The sequence below is a fragment of the Perna viridis genome, chromosome 12, assembly GCF_037379345.1.
Source record: "Perna viridis isolate PV_CMFRI_1.1 ecotype Kerala chromosome 12, ASM3737934v1, whole genome shotgun sequence".
Lineage (NCBI taxonomy): Eukaryota > Metazoa > Mollusca > Bivalvia > Mytilida > Mytilidae > Perna > Perna viridis.
Window position 1 is genome coordinate 17,128,685 of NC_142456.1, and position 22,859 is coordinate 17,151,543.

Genomic DNA, 22,859 nt, shown 5'->3' on the forward strand with positions numbered 1-22,859 from the left:
AGTTTAAAAACCTCATGGGTTTGTTTTTATTGTCAACAGAAAGTAGATGAATGAAGGTGAGATGATTGGCTGGAAAATCAAAGTTTTGAAGTATCGTGGAAATAAGCAAGAGAGCTTATAAAACAATTGGGAAAATTCAATTCCAACATAATTTGTCATCTTTTTTTCTGAAGACCATTAATTATTGAAATTTTATAAACAATTTTTAAATCACAGATAATTTTAAAGGGAAATCATAGTGAAAAAAGACAAGTCTTCATTGTCTTCCAATTAATGACAGATAATTAGTTAATGTATTTTCTAGATTTAAAAGCCATTTATTTTTTTTTTAAAATTAATGTAGTCTCTCAATGTAACTGTTATATGAAAATAAAAGATAAATTTAAAAAAAAGAGTTTTTTCCCCCTTCATTTTAGTGAAATCTGTCTGCATACTCAATTTTTCTGTCCCTGAATTCCGTGTCTACTTTATAGATTTTTTTTTTCAATACTGACTTATCACTACGCCCTTCTGTAACACAACCTGTCTACACCAAAGAATGCTCTGTGATAAATTGAACGGTACATGTTTTTGACAAACCTTGTCTTAAAACTCACATTTCCACATTGATTTTAACCTTACTATATCATACTGTTAGGGAAGTTCTATAGACACACAGGATTAGAGTCAATTAACATTAAGTATTGCACATTGAATTTTTTGGACACTTAAAAATTTGAATGAGAATTTATGTTTAAAAATAATGTGTAGGTATATGCAATAGATTAGAATTCCATTTCTAAAATATAAATAGTAGATATGTATTTTTGATTCCCATTTTTTTTTTTTTTCGACCGACCGACCCAATTTCATCCAGTCAAATTCTGTAAACCAACAAATTAAAAAAACTGTGGCCTTAAGTACATAGGGGTATAGCAACTTCTTTCAAGGTATATCTCAAAATCTATGAGGAATAGAAAAACAGTGAAGGGTACTTACCATGTTCGACTCGACTATAGTTTCCATTTTGGTCAAAATTAAAGGATGACCCCTTCCTGTATCGTGCTTAGGGAAGATACACTTTGTAATCTGTATATCAAATAGTAATTATGGGAACCAAGATTCTAGTGGAATTCAAAAGAATGTAATCCGGGGACAAAGACCAGACATGTAAAACAGACAAACACAACAAAGAATATAAATTAACCAAAATAATACAAAGAAAGTAACAAAAGTATATGAACAAGTATTAACTTTGCACAATGTTAATACAAATATTGAAGATATGCACTGTCTTTTAGGGGATAATTTACCAAACATTTAAGGTACCCCAGACATGTTACTGGTCAAGTTATTTTTTCCAACTTTTCATCTTTATAATTTTAAAACAGAATCAACAAAGACGCAGAAAAACTGTAACATTTTCTTGGAGGAGACAATTAAACACAAGGAAGAGGAGATACATGGATTACGGAGCAAGTTGACAAGAGAGGAAGGGGAGAGCACCAAGAGGGAGCAAGCCCTCATTAATGGATACAAGGCTGAAATAAGTGTTTTAAAATCTCAGGTATCAAAAATGATTGTATGTTGAACTATTTTTCGGGTATATTGGAATCACATTGCCAGTTCATACACAAGTGCAACTCTGCCCAACACCATTCTATGGATTTTGGTAAAAAATTAATAGGAAATTTAGGTATTGCATGAAGCAAGATTATTTATGTGAAATACTTGTAAAGGGAAACTATTCTTGCATGATGCAAGTATCATTCACTGAACTCACTAATAATTAAAAATCAGTGTCATTCTATAATTTTTATTAATATTATATTTTGGTCAGTGAAACTTGGGAATTCTTCATGAGATTGATTTGAACTTCAGTATAACTTCAGCATTACCGGTAACTGGTTTATCACTTGTGTATTTTGTTGGCCTTATACATTAACATCCTGTTTTTTATAGTGACAGTTAACATTACCAGAATACTGTATAATGGGTACTTTTCACCGGTTCCAAATTATGTGATTTGCTCTATGAATAGGGGTATTCAATTTTGGCTGTCTTTATTTTTAGCGTCATCAGTTTCAATGGAATAAAATTTATATGTAAAATATGTGGTCTTAAATTTGTCAAGCTTTTTATTTCTCACACCTCATGAATGTATGGAAAGAGATAATGTTGTATGTAATAGAAAAGGACATCCCTTACTATGGACGTATTTTTTCTATTTCTTAAAGACCATTTCAGTGCTGTCATTAAAATGTGTCCACTTAGGGTGCAGGAAATCATAGATTCTATCCAGAGCCAAGTCATATGAAAGATTTCAAAATTGTGGTCACTGCATCTCTGCCAAGCATCTGGCAGTTAAAGTACCAGTAACAACTTGTTGGCTTTGAGTCAGAATAATGTGTATTAATGGTATTATATGCTTACCTGTTGACTGAACTGCTTGAAATATCTGCCAAAGGCAATTAAATTACAATCAATCAATCAGTCTGACATTCTTTATATATATCTTTTTTTTTATATTTTAGATCCAGCAGCTAAGGTTTGACAGTAGAGGTATGAGTCCTGTTAAATCTCCCAGTAAGAAACACAAAGAGATAGAATCCCCTGCAAAAAGAATGAAAATAGACCATGAATCTCCCAGGAAGTGTAAACTTGACTCTCCTGTTAGAAGGCTAAAAACTGATAAGGAGTCAGAAGATAAGAAACATTACAAAGAGGACTTATCAAGGCAGATTAAAGACATGCAAGGAGAACTGATGAAGAACTCTGCTGTGACAGCAGAACTTGAATCAGCACTTCAGGTATCCCGGATGACAACTGAAGACTTGGAGTCAAGGTTAGCAAGTGAACAGAAGGCAAGAATTGAAGTTAATAGTAAATTAGAGGAAGTAGAAGAGAAATCCAAGAACTATGACCAGTTGAAACTAGATTTGGAAAACGAGACTGTGGCAAAGAAAAAGTCTGAGGAACAAGTTGAAATGTTAACAGCGGAATTGAACAGTTTAGGTGACGTGAGATCTTTGTATGAGGAGTTACAGTATAGCTATGATGAACTTGAGAAGGATCTAGCAACAAAGGTGGAAGAGAACCTTATGGCAGGAGAAAAAATAAAGTCTCTTGAAAGCAGTGTTGATGGTTTAGACAATGATAAAAACAAATGTGAACAGATATTACTAGGTTGTCTGCATAATTTATCAAAGATTTCTGAAAGCTCACAATGTCAAGATTTACGTACAGATCAAAATGTTGATGAGAATAGCTTGGAAGCTGCAGTGCATAAATTAGAAATGGTAATACAATCTTGTTGTCAGGAATGGGATGAAAAAATGTGGACCCTGAAGATAAAAGAAGAAAACATTGAGAAGTTGAAAGAAGAGTTATCAGAGAAAAATGGTGTAAATGAAAGTTTGAAGGAAAAGATGGAAGAACTTGAAACTGTCAATGCTAGTCTACGGGATATGGTTAACAAAACAACTAGTCATATTCAAGAAAAGGAGACAGAAATCAAGGAGATTGTTGTGGAGAGTTTACAGTCATGTGATAGTCCATCATCATCAAATTCATTAACTAATCTAAAGAGGAAAATGAAAGAATTGAAAGAGGAATCAGAGAATGCAAAAGCAGAAATGCACAAGTTTCAAAAAGAGCTAGAAAATGTAAAAATTTCAAGTCAGAAAATGGAAAATGAAAAGAAAAAAATATCTGAAACCTGTAAAGACTTGGAATTTCAACTTGAAGAGAAATCAATTGAAATAATTGATATCACAGAAATCAAAATTGCCATGGAAACAAAGGTCAGTGAGCTTGAGCATAAAGTCACAGAGTTGGAGACAATGTCAAAGGAGAAAACAAATCAACTGATTGAACTGAATGATGAGCTTAATAAGATGAAGGTCGCTCGTGAAATGTTAGAGGAAGATTTTAAAGATTTGGAGGAAGAACATGAGAATTTGCAAACCATTGTTGAGGCAAATTCTGACTTGAAAAAAGAATGTGAAGATGTCAAGCAAGAACTTGAAAATAAAGAGAAAAGTATGGCTGAGTTAATAGAAAAGGTTGAGGGTTTAACTAAACAGGTCAAGGAAAAGGCAGAAAAAGTGACAAAGTTGAAAGGCCAACTGAAAAAGCTTGAAGATGGTGAAATAAACAAACAAGAGAGTCTGAAACACACAATGGAAATGCAAGAGAAAGAAATAAAAGATTTGAAGCAGAAACTCGAAGAGCAAATAGTAGAATCAAATAAACAGGTAAATATATTAGAACAAGAGCTGATTGAGAAATCAGATCTATTACAGAAAAATAGTGACTGTCTGCAGAATGCTGAAAAAGAAGCTTCAGATCACAAGAAGGCATTTGAAAAGTTGAATTTAGAAATAAACCAAGCTAAGGAGCTGCAACTAGAGAAAGTCAATACTTTTGAAAGTGAGGTGCAGGTCCTTCAAGGTAAAAATGAAGAATTAAATGAAAAATGCGTGGCATTTGAAAAATCAGAGGTTGACTTGAGGAAGAAGCTTGAGGCCTGTGTAGAGGAAAGAGATTCTTGCAAGTTGAAAGTAGAAAGCATGGAAAAGGAGAAAGATCTGTTGCAAACTAATCTTGATACAACTAGTGCAAAATGTAATGAACTTGAAAAACAAAACTCTTACCTTGAGTCCAGATCATCTGGTAGTGAAGATGAGCATAGTACTTTGGGTGAAGCAAAGTTGAAAATTGCAGAATTAAAATCTGCATTGCACATGCACAAGACCTTGCATGAAAAAGCCAAGAATGTTGTTATTGAAAAGGATAGTGCTATAGCTAAACTTGAGGAGGAATTGGAAACAGTGAAAAAAGAGAGTTCAAGTAAGGGAAACCACTCTGTTTCTGACTCATTTGAAATCAAGTATGAACAGTGTGTAAAGGCCAAGGAAGAAATTCAGTGTACATGTGATAGACTGAAATCAGAGCTTGAGAATAAAAATGAGGAAGTGATGGCATTAGATGAGCAAATGGCCAAACTGGAAAAAGCAAACAATGACTTCAAAGAGGAAAGTGATTCTCTACATGGGAAACTAAGTGAATATGTGAAAGAGATAAGCTTGTTGAAGGAAGACTTAGACAAATCAAAGCTTGATATCAGTCTGAGAACTGATGTTCATGCTGCAAGCTCTAAGAAGGAGGTTGATAAATTGTCAAAGGTTTGTACTCAACAGGAAATGCTGATACGAGAACAAAATTTGAAAATTAAAAAATATGAAAAGAATGATAGTGAGAAGCAAGAACTTAAGGCTGAACTTGAGAAGGTCAAAAATAAATTTGAAAATCTTGAACAAGAACTTTCAAAATGTAAATTAGAAGTTAAGGCTTACCAAGAGAAGACAGCAATATCAGATCGTGAAATTAAAAATTCAAATGAGGCAATTTCTCAACAACAGAAAATGATCTGTCAACAGGCAGAAAAAATCAAAGAGCTCATGCATTGTGGTGGAACAGAAGTCTCGATGGAAGAACTCAATAGGATAAAATCAGAACTTAAAGGCAAGAACGAAGAGCTTGAATTTGTTAAAAGCAAGTTGGATTCAGTTGAATCAGACCTTGTTAGGATAAGTGAAGTACTCAGTAGTAAAGAACAAATCATTGAAAATTTGAAAGACAATCTTACGCAGGTTCGTGAAACTGAGTGTTTAAGTCCATCTAGTCAAAGTCACTGTGCCAGGAAATTACGAAAAGAAAAAATTGACATTGAGAATCAGCTGATTGAGGCCCGTTACAGGATTAAACAGCTTGAAAGTGAGGTGCAATCAGGGGTGTTATCATCACCAAGGAGATTGGTAAATACAGAATCCCTGCAGAGAGCGTCAGTTACTAGTCCTACTGTACACAGAGAACTAAACAGGGTATGTATGTTACATTTTTTAAAACCTTTTTTAAGTTAAAGACTCGTTGAATACCATCCCATAAATATATTAATCTGTAAACAATACATATATACCTTTTGATTGGGCCGTAAGAGTTTCCACAAATTCATATGGGCTGTTTCAGAATTAAATGTATTTGGGAGTAGGGGACACTTTTTACTCGAACCCACTAATTGTTGATAGTGTATTAATTAATTGATGTTTTTCTCTATAGTTAATACAAAAATATGCTACAATACTAATCACACATCATATATTTATTTAAAGTACCTCCTGACCCTCCCCCCTCTAATTCTGGGACGACCCTAACAGCAAAACCTGTCTGTACATGTTATGACTAATTATGCTATTTTAGTTATTAAGGATAAAAATATATCTGAAGCCACAAAGGCACACTATTAAAGTAATGGCAGGTTATGAAATATTGACAGACTTGTTTTTGCTTATACAAAAAAAGTTTAGTTTTGGTTAGTTGAAAAAGATTTTTATTTGTATTGGTCATAACATTGATGTAAAAAAATGTAATGTTACTTGCATTGATTTGTATCTAGAGTCAAGAGCGTGAACAGAACCTAAGATCCCAACTTCAAATGGCAAGTCAGACAGTAAAGTCTCAAAATGAAAAAATTAGCCAACTAGAAAAAGAATTATTAGAGACTGGTACCAAACTGAGGGTGGCTGAGGATTCCCTTAAACAACGACAGGTAAAAATACAAACTTAATTATTTTGATTTATCAGTAGGTCACTAAAATACATCATGCCACATTCATCCTGGCTGAGGACTTACATTTAGCTTTCAATGTACAGAAATTGTATGGTAAGAAGGCATGTTCATTTAATTTTTTTAGGTATAGGAATGTTAATAGGATAATTAATTGGAAAGAGTGAATAACCAACAAATTATCACGAGTGCTGAAGAATGCCTAGATTTAACAATTGTGCAGGACTTGTTCCGTGCTCAAGTTAAATCTCCAAACATTCTTTGCACGAGTGATCTTATTTTGGTTATTCATGATAACCAATTGATAATCCTTTTTATTATATAGATTCTCTTAATAATTTATTGAAGTTTTCAACATGAAATTTAAATTCTGTGATTAGCGGATTGATATCTAAGTTGTGATGTTTTGGCTGGAGAAAGTCTGAGAGTGAAATTACTGAATTTATTCCACTTGGTGAATTATCGAAATTGATTACACTGGAAACATTCGATAAAACACTGCTATCTATACGATAATGCAAAATATCAGCTCAAGATATTTCCTCTCAACATCATTACAAACAAGCCTTGGCGAGTTTGTTATGATATTGAAATTAAATAAATTGGGTTTTAGGTTGCGATATTCAAGTTTCATGAGTTAAAAAAACTTTTTCTCTATGATATAAGCATTCTAATGATTGTCCATCTATGATGATAGAATGTTATGGAGGAGCAAGAAATTTTAATATGTCTCTTTAGGCCAATCTGATTTATAGACAGTGCTGCACAATCATGCAAAAATCAATAACAATTTTTATATCATTAATCATGGTGTGATATCACAAATTTCTAGCCAATCAAGAAGTACATAAAACAATATAATAATATATAGAACCAGTCAATTATTAGGAAAGATGAAATATATAAAATTGCATCTTATATTAAAGTACATTGTACTTAAAAATCAAAATCAAGATAATAATTGAAAAACTTCTTGAAATCAAATGTAAAATCAACTATTGCTTGCTTTGTGAATGCTATAATTTTGCTTGTAAGGTAAGGTCAAGTAAACCTAAATGGTAGATCACACCCAACCTTTACAAAAAAAAATATTGGGCGGATGGAAGGATTTTTTTTTATGCCAATATTTGCTAGCCTAATTGTCATTGTTTGAAGTATAAATATGTTCTAAATCCATAGCAACGTCTGTTTCAGAGAAGAAACATTGTTTTAGTCCCCCATAAATGAAAGTTTGGTGTGTTATTGTATATAAATACTAGATGCTGATGCAAATCAAATCCTTGCTTTGAAATACCTACCCCAATTTTTTTATTTTTGTCAATTTTTTTGGAGTGGCAGAGGATTTTATTTAGCCTAATGTGTGTAATTGATCTTTTTGGTAAAAAAGGAATAAGATTGCGCTGTGTTCTCAGTTTAAACAACTTAAACCTTTGATCTGTAATAAATTCTCATCCTTGTTACAATTTTTTAGTCCATATTTGGAGCTTCAAAAGGAGAGTTCTCCTCAGAGGAGGTGACAAGTATGAGAGAGGAGAGTAGTAAAAGATGGGAGATGATTCAGGATTTGGAGAAAGATTTACAGAAAAAAGAAGCCAAGATACAGACAAAAACACAGACTATAAATAACATGAAAGCTAACATGGAGATGGAAAGGGAGAAATTTGAGGCTGCTTTAAAAGGTTGAACTTGAATGTCATATTGTTTTTAATTATTTTACTATTCATTACAGGTTGAATCAAAAAGTTCATAAATTGTTCCTAACATCTAGATATACAATACAAAACAGTGTCCAATTAAACAGACATTTGCCAAAGAAAGATAGGTTTCTAAAGAACAATTGTATTAAAATATGAAGTTACATCTTAAAGTCTGACATGTATAGCCCAAATGAATGTATTATGTTAGATAAGAGGTGGACAATACATAACTTTTCATATTATTTTTAATTGTGACAAAAAACACTTGAACTTGTGTGCAGAAATTTACTAGACTCATTAACCACCCTTTTTAGCTCACCTGGTCGAAGTCCATGTGAGCTATTGCCATCACTTGGCATCCGTTGTCGTCGTCCGTCGTTGTCGTTAACAATTTTTCTAAACTCTTCTCCTCTGAAACTACTTGACCAATTGGAACCAAACTTGGAATGGATGAGTAATCAAGGGAACCAAGGTTATAGCGGTAATCAAAAGAATGTAATCCAGAGACAAAGACCAGACATGGAAAACAGACATACACAACAAAGAACATAAAGTAACTAAAATCATACATACAAAGTAACAAAAGTAAATGAGCAACTCGGACTCCACGAAAAACTGGGGGCATGGACCAGGTGCACCGGTAGGGTAAGCATCCTCTGCTTTTCTAGAGAAACACCCGCCGAGTTGCTCATAAAAAGTCAAGTCTGGGGTAGACAAACGAGCATAGGAAAACTATGGCCCGTTGAATAAATCAGTTTTCATGGTGCCGATGGATACACCATAACGATCCACGAGTTCATGATGATGACCATAAAACTTCTGTAGTGATGACTTCAATCTTGTAGCAACATAACCCTGTTCCAGAAGCCTAATTGTTAGAGTTCTAGCGTGATACAAAAAATCTGCGTAGTTTCGGCAAGCTCTAGCATAACGTATGAGTTGTGATATGAATACTCCATACGCAGGAGCCAAAGGGATGTTGCCACAGATGAAAGGAAAGTTGACAATTCTGAATGAAAAGTCATCACGTTTGTCGTAAAGTTTGGTCAATAGTTTTCCTTTACCATCGATTTCTAAGTGTAGGTCAAGATATGAGGCTGACTTCACCGTGTCTGTAGTATCTTTTATCTCAAGTTCTTTTGGGTAGATGCGATGTATCAAATCCCCGAAATTAGGATTGTTTAAAGATAACACGTCATCTATATAGCGGAAACTGAGATTGAAGGATCTAGCCAAACAATATTCTTTCTTTCTGATCAGATCAGCTGTAAAGTCAGCCTCATAAGAGTGAAGGAATAGGTCAGCTAGTAAAGGAGCACAATTTTTTTCCCATTGGAATGCCGACCATTTATTGAAAAACATGTCCACCACACTGGAGAAATATGTTGTCGATTAAAAATTCCATCATTTTGTAAACATCTTCCTCTGTATATTTGGAAGATGATTTGGAATTATTTCTTACAAAGTATGAGGAATCTCTACCAAGAACTATGTATTTGTTATCTCCTAAACGGTTAGGTTTAGCCAAATTCTGACACGGGGGTAAAAATGTTTAGCATGAGGAGATCTATCTGTGGTTAAATTTTCATTTTGATATGTTAAGCCATGTTGGAGTTATTGCCTTCTTTCAACGTTGATTTGCTATTTTGAATGTTATTTCTTTAAAAAATCTTCTCCTCTGACACCACTTGACCAATTGGAACTAAATTTGATATGATTGTTCCTTTGGGTATCGTGCATTGAACTGATGTGAGGATTTTTGATCCATCGAAAAACATGCTGCTGTTACTAAAAATAGAACATAGGAGTCAGACAGTAGTTTTCCCATATATATCCGTAACCGTTAGGTTTAGCCGAATTTTGACCGGGGTAAAAGTGTTCAGCATGATGAGATCTATCTGTGGTCAAATTTTCATTTTGATTTGTTAAGGTCTCACTAACCACTTCCGGGTCAAATGGCCACCCCCTATGTAGTACCAAAAACACACTGAACCTAGACATATGCATTGTAAGTGCATTATTTGTGTAAATTATGATTAAAAGTAGTCAAAATATAGCTGAGAATGTGTACTTTAAAATCATATATGTAATTAACTACAAAAGTGTATGAATATTGTTTACATTTTGGAGTAATTTGCCTCCATGCAGTCAATTAGCAGAGCAGGTAAAAATTTGGATTTTCAGTATTATTTATTTCAAGTAAATTTTGTGAAGAATTTCTACAATCATCGTGCCATTAGCATAATGATTTTGGAAACCTTATTTTCCAAGCTTTGCAACGGTATGCAACTTTAAGATGTCATTTGTCTTGGGAATTCACAGTGATGGAGTTATTGCCCATTTTTGACAGTTTTTTGCTATTTTGAATGTTATATCTTTCAAATCTTCTCCTCTGACACCACTTGACCAATTGGAACTAAACTTGGTGTGAATGTTCCTTTGAGTATCGTGCATTGAACTGATGTGGGGATTTTTGATCCGTCGAAAAAGGTGGCCGCCATTACTAAAAATATAACATACGGGTCAGACAGTAGTTTTTCGCATATATCTCCTAAATCGTTAGGTTTAGCCAACTTCTGACAGGGGTTTAAAGTTTTCAGCATGATGAGATCTATCTGTGGTCAAAATTTTGTGAAAATCTGTTGACCCATGTTGGAGTTTGGACATTTTTTGCTGTTTTTAATGTTATTATTTTTAAAAATCTTCTCCTCAGAAACTACTTTACAGAATTTAATGAAAGTTGGTATTTTTGTTTTAAAGGGTATCCTTAACAAAATGACTGTTTGGATTTTTGATCTGTTATAAATCATGGCCGCTGTTACTAAAAATAGAACATAGGGGTCAGACAACAGATTTTTGCATGTATCTCCAAATGGTTAGGTTTAACCAAAATCTGACTTCGAGTAAAATTATTCAGCATGAAGAGATCTATCTGTGGTCAAATTTTGGTGAAAATTTGTTGACCCATGTTGGAGTTATTGCCCTTTTTGGACTTTTTATGCTGTTTTTGATGTTATTACTTCAAAAAATCTGTTCCTCAGAAACTATTCTGCAAATTCAATGAAAGTTGGCATTTTTTATTTACAGGGTATCCTTAACAAAATGACTGATTTTTGATCGCTGAAAAAACATGGCTGCCATTTCTAAAAATAGAACAATGGGGTCAGACAGCAGATTTTTGCATAAATCTCAAAATCTTTTAGGTTTAGCCAATAGCTTTCAATTGCTGAAATGATCCTTATTATAAGGCTTACAAATGTGTCCAATGAATCAAATAGTGTCAAAATTGTCTGACAACTCCTTGTTAGAGTTATTGCCCTTAAAAGGCAAAAATTTAACCAGGTGAGTGATTCAGGCTCCTGGGAGCCTCTTCTTAGATTTTTGGTATTAATCCATGGTATGGTCATATTGAGGGTGTTCACTATTTTATTCCCAATCACACAAGGTGGCAATGTCTAATGTGATACCCTAAGAAAAGTTGCCTTGTCCATCTGTCCATCCCCCAAAATTTTCTGGATGATAACTTGAGAATTGATTAATTATTATTTTTTAAACTTTGTAATGTAAATACAGGTCAAGTTCAATTTACATCGAAATCCAAAATTGTGGTTTACTTTTTTGTATACATGTACATCTATAGTTGGAATTCTCCTTTTCCTATATTTACATTGTGTTGTCTTATAATAACATGTATTTCTCTTATTATTACATGTAGTTCTATGATGATGTGGTTCTCTGATAGTTACATGAATGAAATTCTACTGTTATGTGTCTTTTTTTCTATAATTACATGGAGTTCTTCTACAACTACTTGAAGTTCTCCTAAACTAACATTAAATTCTCCAATAATTTGGGGAGTTCTCCTGTAACTACATGTAGATATGCTGTAACTTCTGTATTACAGATGCTCAAGCCAATGAAGCTGTGATAGAGGAACTGAAGAATGCCATTGCCTTGCAGGAAGAGACGATGGAGGGTCAGGATAGATATATTCAGCAGAAAGAGGAGACCATCAACAAACTACAGCAGGGTTTGTGAATAGTGCTACTTTCTTATTGCTTAGTCTAGCTATTAAACCTACAGGACTAGGATGCGTTTTTTGTAGAAGTTAAGATGGTTCCAAACTTTAGGGTGATTTGAAAATATACAAGAGAACTAAAGACTGACTCCCTTTCAGTAATTCATACCCCACGGTCAGCTGAAATCTGTAGTTGAATTGCCAACCTGTGAAAATAGTAAAGGTGTCTGATAATAGATAATTGCTCTTTGGACATCGTAAGAAAAAGATTTTCTGATAATTCTTTGATCAGTAATGAAATGTTGTCCATAGTCAATGCTTATGAAAATTTGTGTATGCTTTTCCTTTTTTTTTTTGCTATATTTCTTATAAATTTTTGCAGAGGTGGAGAAATTTACGGATAAATACCACAGTCTGTTGACCTCCAGTGGTGATTCTAGTCGGGAAATACGAGAAATGGCAAGAGAAAATGCTAAAGCATCAGCAGAAATGGAAGAAACAAAATCTAAACTTATAAGAGCACAAGAAGAAAAAACAAACCTGTCATCAGAGTTAAGAAAACTTGAGGCACAACTGAGGGACAAATCAGATGAATTACTTAAACTAAAGGGAGACAATTCACAATCAGAACACCTGGAAAAGGCAATTACTGAACTGAAATCATCAAATATAAAGAATTCAGATATTATTTCTAATATGCAACGGACAATTGATGAACTTAGGATTAAAAATCAGAAAATTGCAGATGAAAAATTGGTTTTGTCAACTGTGATAAAAGAAAACAATGAGGAATTGAAAGAAATGGAAAAATTATTATGTGATAAGAGAAAAGAACTGGAAGATTTACAATCTGGAAACAACACACAGAAGTTAGAGAGTGTGGAGATAAAATATCGTGAACAGGAAAAATTATTAACTGATATGAAAGCGAAAATCAAGGTATGTGTGTGAAAATGAATAGTAACTACAAGTACTATACATTGATTCCTTTTGTGACTTAAACATTGGTTGGCTTTAGACAGTTGTTCCACTTAACAAGGTTCAAAATATATTTAAATTATAATGAGATTTGAAAAAAAAAGTATCTGGTTTCACTGTACAAACTACTGGTAGAAGAGTGTGGTACATTTTATTTTTGGCATGAATTTGGATTAAGATCAGGAATATCATATAAATGAAGGTAGACAGTGTAGTCTTGTCTTTGATGAACACATTATTACATACACCTGTCCATCTATCTATCAGCTATTTGTCAGTCCCCTTATCAATACACGGATATGTTGTACAATTACTCAAAAATTATTTCCGGGCTTTCAATCATTTTAGGAACAATGTTTAATTTCATGGAAAGAAAATTCTGTTCACTTCTAATTGTTTTCATTAAGGTATTTAATATCATACCAAATGCAGGAGGGAAGCATGTGATGTGCATTTGCACTGCTGCACAACTGTATGTTAATTTTATTTTTAAAAAAAATGATTACGTTAACCAGGTTGTATGTTTTTCTTTCAAGTTTAATTGTTATTTCCTGCCATTGCCTTCAGGTTAGAACCAGGTAAAGGTCATAAGGTCATGTTAGTAGTATTTACTCCAGCGTGTCCAGTGTCACTTTGGTTAGATTTTCAATATCAGTAAAACAATGTTTTGCATGTACATTTAGTGCCTTAGCACTTATTAAGCTTATTTTCTGTTTAACTTCAGAATGACTATGCTTTATTTATAGGATAAGGATCAAAGTTTAAGAGAAAGCCAGAGGGAGATGAAGAAAATTAAAGAAGAATTGGCAGAAACATCACACAGATTGGACAGTATGAAAAGTGACACTAAGGTGAGTACATAACCTGTGTGGGATGGGTACAATATGCTCTGTGGTGTGAGGGTTTCTTCGTCATTCATTGAAAACCCATGGATGGCCTTCAGCTGGCATTTTTCATCCTGGTGGGTTTGTTGTCTCTTTGACATATTCACCATTGCCATTCACATGATATTGATTTTTATTAGGATAGGATGATTTTATACTTATTGTGATCCATAAGTGTGTCCATCCATCTCTTCATTACACTTTCTTCTGTAGCAGATTTCTTAGCTACTAATGGATGGAATGCTTAGTTTTATTGCTTTTACATGATGGCTTGTACCATGTCTCCCTCTTCTTCCTGCTTACTGTACAACTCAATAACAGAAATTGGCAGAGAGCAGTTCTCTTTGCATGACACACCATTCAACATCTTGTTATTGTTTTGCTGTTTTGAAATATTAAATCACCTCCCATTGGTTTAAAAAAAAACCCAAAAAAAACCTATTGGCAATGGTGGAAATCTAGATTCTCTTTCAGGTCGAAGTAAGGCTGTAGGAGAATGTGATTGTTTTAGGAAACTAGAAAACAATTGGCATCATTGACAAGAAACTGTCTTGACAATTCAATCCTCATCCAGTGCATAAAAGGTCACCTGCATTTTTAAGCATCAGTTGAGAATGAGCGAAATACAGATTCACCATAATATTTTTGAATGATTAAATGCAATATTTTGGTTTTAGAACACATAATTATGTAATGGTTCTCCTTCTATATGCTGGATAACCACCAAAATACTTTTATTGGGGATTTTGAATTAGCAGTTTAACCAAGTGACAATAGTGACAATAACCATTAAATTGGTACCCCAAGAACAATTGTTCCTTTACGGTAATTCAGTATTTTTGACCGGTATATCCTGTTATGTATGATGTTTTGTCATTTTAGGAAAAAGACCATGTTACATCAGAACAGCTTCAGCATAAAAATAAAGAGATCATCAGATTACAGCAGGAGGTAGAGAAAAAGATGAATGAACTTAATGTGAGTCAGATTTGCTGAGAAATCACCTTTATACTCACATCTATTTCTGATTCTGTGTGTTTCCCTTCAGTAATTTTTCAACATTGCTGTTTTTGGTTTGTATTGTTGAAATAAACTTTAAACAGTCTTTATGATATGTTGTAGTTTGTTAATGAAGAAATCCTCTAATTTGTTATCTGTGATATTTCTATGGAGAGAAAAAACATTCCTTCATTTCATCGTGTCAAATTAGACTTGTATAATGTCCAGAACATTTTCAGCTGTTTGTTTATCCACTTAATAACTTGCATAGATTGTATTAGACTTTAAATATATAGTGAACAACTTTTTCTGAGTGTTAAATTGCAAAAATGTCAGCATTATTTCGAAATGAAAGTTTGTGCAGTGGTAAGTACAATGCCATCACTTTTGCTTTCTCAAAAGCATATTTTTTGCGCTCCATCCAAGCAGATGGTAAACCCTGGTATTATCTAGTTAAAAGAATACTAAAAATGTCTAAGGGTTTTTTTTCACCTGATATTTTTTTATGAACCATTCTATTCCTAATTTTATATGTATTCATTTGATGAAATCTTACTTCAATTATATGACTTTCAAATCTACATGTATTTGTTTCAATGTGCAAACAATGTCTTCAATAGAACTGGAAACAAGAAAGGGACAAATTGGTCCAGGGGTTAGAGGGTATTATGCAGAAACAACAGACTGAAATCAACAACCTAAAGAAACAGAAGTCCGAACTGGAAGAGAGGCTTTCTCAGGAGGTGACAACTGGTAGGACCAGGAATGTAGGTCAAATCTTGATTACATTTGTATATATTTTTTTTAAACTAAAGAATTATGAGTATGATGGGACAAAAAAAAAAGAACAATACAAACCTTCCCTTCATTGAAAAGAAACTTGAGCATGGCTTTAAGTGTCAGTCTTTGTAAGACTCAGGCAGTCGATGAAACATGGTATGGAAAATCCCGTCATTATGATAGTGTACTTTGACTATTTGCAACATCAGAATCAGGGAAAACAGATAAGATTTTCCATATCATATTGGACCATTGAGTTCTAATTCCATTGAAATGCACTGAAAATGAACATTTCAAGGGTAGATAACTCTTCCAAAAACCTCATTTTTCTAAGATTCTATTTAAAAATTTCTGAGCAAATCCAATGATGCAGAGATCTAATAATGGTCTTTTCAGATAGAGAAAGCATCCTTGAGTGATGTTTTATTGTCATATTTGTGAGGTTTTGACATGTATGTTTCTGATTTTTTCAGCAGAGTTATTTGCCCTTAAAATGTCCATTTTCAGTACATTTTAATGAAATTATTACTCAAATATACCAAAGGATATTCAAAATCTTGTCATTTTTTCCTTGAGTCTGATGGTGCAAATAATCAAAGTAAACTCTCAGAATTGTGGGTTTATCATACTATGTTCCACTCACTGCCTGATTCCTACAAAGACTGGCACTTCAAGCAGGCTTTATACTTTGTCAAACCTGACTAAGATAAATTAAGCAAATCACATTACAGGGAAACCTGTCTAAATAGAACCCCTTTTGGACTGTAGAGTTTGTTTGGTTTAGACAGATGATCAGCTAACTTCAAAATTCATCTAAGCTGACAAGAACTGATTAAAAAAAAACCTGGTGTAGACAAATTTCATTATTTCATATTTTTTTTTTTTTCAGTTCAGACAGGTATCACTGTACTAGTGTTCTGTATTCATACCAAAAGAAAGTCTGAATATTAAACCAGTATTTAGTATTGCCTTACTTTGCTGATAATATAACCATTAGTCAATTCATTTCACCACTGTTTCAGAAATCTGGTCGAGAAAACAGTAGAAGTCAGGTTGTAGAGTCAAAAAAAGATGTTGTTATCAAGGAAGAAGCCCTAGAAGTATTTCACTCCCCTCCAAGAAGGCCTCCACCACCGAAACGTGGGAGGAAAAGGAGATCACCAACTCTAGAGACAAACTGTGATATGGTAGGGAAATTATCATTAACCAAATCACAGCTTTACACTCTGAAATAATTGTACAGCATTGAAGCAAGATTTGATGTTAAAAGACATGATGCTTTCTAGATAATTCAAGACAATTTTATTACAATTATGTGGAAATTACATTTTTGTGGGTTATTAGTATTCTGTGTTTCTCTCTTTTTTATCCGACGGTAAAACTATCTCAAAGTCCCCAATGGTATGCATATAGGGATATATTTCAGGGTATTTTATTGAGAAGGGATTTTTTAATAATGCCAAATTCAAGACTTGTGATACTGATTACACATCCTAAGCACCAACTGTAACTTCTTTAAAGCGACGATATCTTTCATTCAAATTTTTTCAGCCATCATCTTCTAAAAAAGAGAACATAGACCATACATTTGTCTCAGAAGAAGGGGACACAACTCAGCATATAGAAATTGATGTAACACCAGCTATTGCTGCCAAAAACTTACGACGAGCAAGAAAGAAACGTTCATCTGTTGATCTACTTAGGGTAAATAAATACAGGTTTTGTGTTATAATGGGGCAGGTTGAATTTTAACTATAATACAGTAAACCCTGTCAACCAGTCTTGTATGACCGAGATTTTGCTCTCCCTTGAAATGACACTTAGGCCAAAAAAAAAAATAAGTGTGTTTACTGTCACATGCTAAAAAAAAAAATAAGGTCAGTAGGCTGTTAAAGAACCCTGCTGTGGTATTCGATAGGAGTAGGAACCTTTGTGCTCTGCCACAGGAGGCTAAATTGCTCGACCCTATCCATCCTTCCCTTTTATCTTGTGGCAATCAAAATTTGTCGACCCTATTATCTTTGTGTCCCATCCCTTTTTTTTCATTTCCTCATCATTTCATGTTCATTTTATCATCCTTTTCATGTTCACCACCTGAATATAGCTGAAATATTGCTGCTCGGGCTGTAAACCCCAACAATCAATCAATCATTTAAATTGCTGACAGTGCTGGCACTGGAGGCCGCCATTGTTGTTTAATATGATAAATACTGGTACTGCTGAAGGAAAAGGCGGGAATTTCCGGAATTTTAGAAAATTGGAGATAAAAAAGTTAGGTTCGTGGCGATAAAATGAGGGTCAGTCGGGTGACGGTAAACATATATTTTTTTTTTGGCATTATGACAGATTTCAATGTACATCAAAATTTTATTCCTGACCGAATTTTTTGTTGTTGAATACACTCAATACACCACAGAAGCCAGATGTATCCACTTATTGTACAACTCTAGGATGAAGAGGTGCTATAAACAAATTTATATTAGCGGTTGCTAATTTTTGCAGAATTTGTCGAATGTATTCAAGGGTACATGTATAAATATATGTGCTTTGGAAAATTACTAAAGTTTATCTTACTGCTAAAAATCAATCATGTAGGCACTGTTTTCCATTCTTATTTGTTCATTATGAAAATGAGTACACCAAAAGAATTTGTTTCCAGTGTTCAATCATATTTAATTTGATTGTAATTCATTGCAAAGAAAGAAATTCATCCCTTTACAATAAAAACAGTAGAAGATGCAATTCTAAATGAATGATTGCTTTTCCAACTCTGTTTTTTTGTTTGTTTTTTTTGTTTTTTTTTGTTTTTATTTATTTTATTATTTTTTTTTTATTGGCATTGTAAAGCTATGTCGGTAGCTGAAGAGATAAATATTTTTTCTTTACCTAAGCTCCAAAAATTTCTCTTTCACTGCCCTGCTGAAAAATTATATTTGAAAAAAATACATAAAACATTGAGAAATAATGGAATAAGAAAACTTTTTTTTTTCTTTCAAGACCTTGAGAAGTATAAAACAACAGGTAACCAAATTTAATTGAAGATTTCAGTTTGTGTGTTTTTTTCTTGAGAGTTTAATAATTTGGTCAAGGAGGTAGACCTAGGGTAAGGGACATAACTCTGGAAATCAGTGATATGTTTGTATCATATTCAATTTAATAAAGCCTATCATGCTTTTATTTGAAACAGAATGAAATCAAAGTTACTTTGATGCTTACATGAGATTGATGTAAAATGCTGAATACAAACATTTCAGTGATTTGTAAGAATTGCTTCCCTTAAAGTAGGTGTACCACCTTAACTATATGATATATTTTCTTACAGTTTTTTGCTGGGTTATCACCAGTAAGTGACTTTTGTTTGTGCTTTTTGGTTTTGTTGAAATGCTTTGTTGAAGGTTTTGTTGGTTACACAGATATAATTTCAACCTCACTTACATGTTTTAAACTTTAAATGCCTATATTTGGAGAAATATTTACATTGTACATACATATTATACTTGGAGAATTGCACTTTTGATTTAGTGGACTGTAGGCTATAGTAACTATCAAATCCTGGTCTAACTTAGTTAAAACTACACCTTCCTCTTTGATCATCTAATGATATTTCATGAGGTCACATCAGGGGTCAACAAATGTGAATTACATGTAGTAATCTCTCTGATGCCTCTCTTCATTAAAACAAGTGTATAACCATGACTGCTGGGTTTTGTGGAGTTTGACATATCCTTTCAAACACACATCTGGGTCAGAAATTACTTATACATGATATGCATGTTTTATATGAGACTTGGCTGAAAAAGAATTGGTATCTTCAATGAACTTAGTTAAAGAAAAGTGGCAAAAAAACTCTCTTTGAAAGAGATAGTCAAAAAGACAGTCAAATAGCTCAAAGTATCTAATTAAAACATGTTCTTTAGGAGAAAATTTGTGTTGTAAAGTGTAACAAAGTTACATTATTTGATGATCTTTAACTGTTTTTCCCTAAAAATTTAATGTTCTGGTCAACTTACATGTAGGTGCTTGAAAATTATTATTTTCCAAGAAATGCCTGAAAATGTCTTAATCAATAATGAAATCAAAGTATCCACATGAGATTAAACCCATGGGTTGCTTTCACAGTATATTTTGATTAGTTAAATTTGTACTGATATTTGTAATTCCAACAGCAAGATATATGAAATAATCAATATATGGACTAAAATTTGCAAAATACAAGTACATGTATTTTACCATATAATAAACTATTCAAATCATGATGAAGGTGCTGTACAAGTAGATTGTCTTTGTCAAAATACAAAATGATTTTTTACAACAGCCTTTTCTGAAGTGTTTGAATGTGAAACTAAATTGGAATCACTGCTTTTGATAATATGAAACTTCCCCTTTGAATGGGTGATAATGGAAAAATAGACACACCATCAGATGCAATCTCATTAAATGTCTATGGGTTAACACCATTAAAAATGGATTGGCCATTGCTTATTCCATTGTAGTTTAATTGACAAACTTAATTGAGAGTAGACATAGAGCAACACATTTTATATTAAATGTCAGTCAATTAAATTTAGAAATAACCTTGTTCCGTCATCATTTCACAGATTCTAAATGAATTTCCGTATGGATTTTAATGAAAATTTATTGGTTGTCATTTCCATTTAACGCATGCAGTACATATTCCGTCCTAGAATAGTCCAATTTTGTTAATGCTATTGTTTTAGATAGGGCATATTTTAGAACTTAGTATAGTCAAGTTTTTATGTTATATGATCTTGTATGATTCATTTGCATCACACATTTGTCATTCTTACATTTCTAGACAAACTTGTTTACCTTCAATGTCTATAAATTTTTTTCAGGATGATAAAGAAAACAAGAAGTCAACAAGAGGCAAAAAAACAAGAACTGGGAGTAAAAACACAGACTCATCATTGAGTAGGATTATGTCTGTAATTAAAGAATCCCCTATTACAAGATCTGGTAGGAAACTTTGATTTCTTTGTCAATGCAAATTGTTGTATACTGATGTTTTTTTGGTTAGAACATCTTGATCTTATGATTATGGAAGTGCTATGAAGAATTTTTATTATTCTTAAATCATATGAAGAGAATTGAATGTTTTGATAGAAAGATATCCATTTACAAGTATTATACTTTTTATACCAACAATACGTTGGTGGTATATTTGAATCACCTTGTCTGTCTGTTCTTCTGAATTTTGTCCCAATTATCTTGGCTTCCAATAAGTGAATTGATTTAAAATTTGGTATGTGGCTTTATATGAATTTAGGCTATGTCCTTCATGGACAGAGCTTAATACCTTATTAAAAGACATATTTAAATCCACACTTGCACAATTGTCTACTTCTGTGTTGACAAATTTAGTCACTTCTGTCAGGATATTCTTAAGTCATTTATATTTCTGGTCTTACATTCTACGTATAAAGGACGTCACTGACGTTCTGTCCATAAAATAGATGGGGTATATGTTGTAAGCAGTTTTGCTTGCTGTTTGATATCAACTTCCTGTACTAGTGCAGTATACCTTTCACAACATTGCATGTAACTTCGTGTTTGTCTTGAAAGACAGATTAAAAATGAAAAAGAATTTGATCAAGGACTGAAGAAAATTTCAGATAAAGAGTATGCAAGAATCAGTAATACTGAAGGGTTAATTACTAATTAAAACTACTTGTACATAACAGGTGCTTTAATTTCTGTTGATGGTTTTTTTTTTAATTTCTATTAAACCCGACAGTGTTGTAACATTATGAAGCCATAACCTTTTCACATATGTTTCTTTTGTTTTCAGCCAAGAAATTTATTGAGGATGTTTCAACACCAAACAAAGATGGTGACTCGACCATAGAAGTGGAGGATCATGGGACACAGATGTCACCAGCTATTGAGGTGTCAAAAAGATCACGGAAAAGACATCAGCTGTATAAAGATGAAGTACAGATTTCTGAACCTCTTGACTGTGGTAGATTTGCTGTAGGTTTTTGATAACAATTTAAGGCCACTAGAAACTTAAGTACCTGTCCACATAAAATTCAGACACTGCCAATGATAAAGTGATTCATGATGTAAAAAAAAAAAACCACGGAACAAATGATGCCTTTTCAGTCTACATATCCTATACATTCACATAATTATAATCATTTCTGCATGCAATTCTGCACTTTTTAGAAAATGATTCATTTATCTCCCACTAAAATCAACCAAATCAAACCAAATCAAGAACAGTAACTCTTACAAAATGCAAATTCATGTACAGTCTATACGAATTTTATCTCAAAAGCACAACAACTGAATGAAAAAACTAAGCCTGGTTATGTGATCAGTAACTGCTTCTGAAAAAGAAATAAAACTGAATTCAGTGGGTTTTTGACATGCATGAATCACCTTTTCTCTGATTTTTAGAAAGACTGCTACTTAATTATATATTCTTTAGACTCCGCAACACTTTCATAGTCAGATTAAAATGTTTTTCATTAAAATATTTTTATGTCGTAATTTTCCAACTAGAAATAAGTTATATTCTGTGTTCATGATTGGACATCAAATTAAAGATAAATCAGACTTGCCCAAAATACAAACAAATTTTATGTATTTTTCAACATGCATTTACAAGATGTGATTTTCTTCCACTTTAAAACCAAATATTGCTTTTTCAAATCCACATTTTATTGTTACGTTTGCTTTTTACCATCTGTTTACTTCTGATTTAGTCAATTTCCTTTTTTGATGGCTTTGTAAAATAAAAACTGATTTACTTACAGACAACATATAGTTTTTGATTTGAGCAAGTAGAATTCTAAACAAGGTTCAGTAAATGTTAATGTCATATCCTGCTGCTTCTAACAAATTTTTCAAAACTAATAATGTTAATATGAAAA

General features: G+C 32.9%; 1 protein-coding gene across 3 annotated transcripts in view; it reads left to right on the forward strand.

Moving 5' to 3' along the window:
* The window catches only part of LOC148601488 (uncharacterized), a 52,062-nt gene that overhangs the window by 25,866 nt on the left and 3,337 nt on the right, over positions 1–22,859 (forward strand). For 2 of the 3 annotated variants that reach the window (XM_088554736.1, XM_088554737.1), the window contains exons 20-33: positions 1,371–1,546; positions 2,514–5,864; positions 6,437–6,589; positions 8,079–8,286; positions 12,209–12,334; positions 12,705–13,261; positions 14,047–14,151; positions 15,067–15,162; positions 15,804–15,950; positions 16,986–17,150; positions 17,515–17,667; positions 18,961–18,984; positions 20,820–20,940; positions 21,773–21,954. In XM_088554736.1, the coding sequence (XP_088410862.1) occupies positions 1,371–1,546; positions 2,514–5,864; positions 6,437–6,589; positions 8,079–8,286; positions 12,209–12,334; positions 12,705–13,261; positions 14,047–14,151; positions 15,067–15,162; positions 15,804–15,950; positions 16,986–17,150; positions 17,515–17,667; positions 18,961–18,984; positions 20,820–20,940; positions 21,773–21,954 (5,564 nt within the window). The remainder of the gene's footprint in view (positions 1–1,370; positions 1,547–2,513; positions 5,865–6,436; positions 6,590–8,078; positions 8,287–12,208; positions 12,335–12,704; positions 13,262–14,046; positions 14,152–15,066; positions 15,163–15,803; positions 15,951–16,985; positions 17,151–17,514; positions 17,668–18,960; positions 18,985–20,819; positions 20,941–21,772; positions 21,955–22,859) is intronic. The other variant, XM_088554738.1, reaches the window with a different exon arrangement.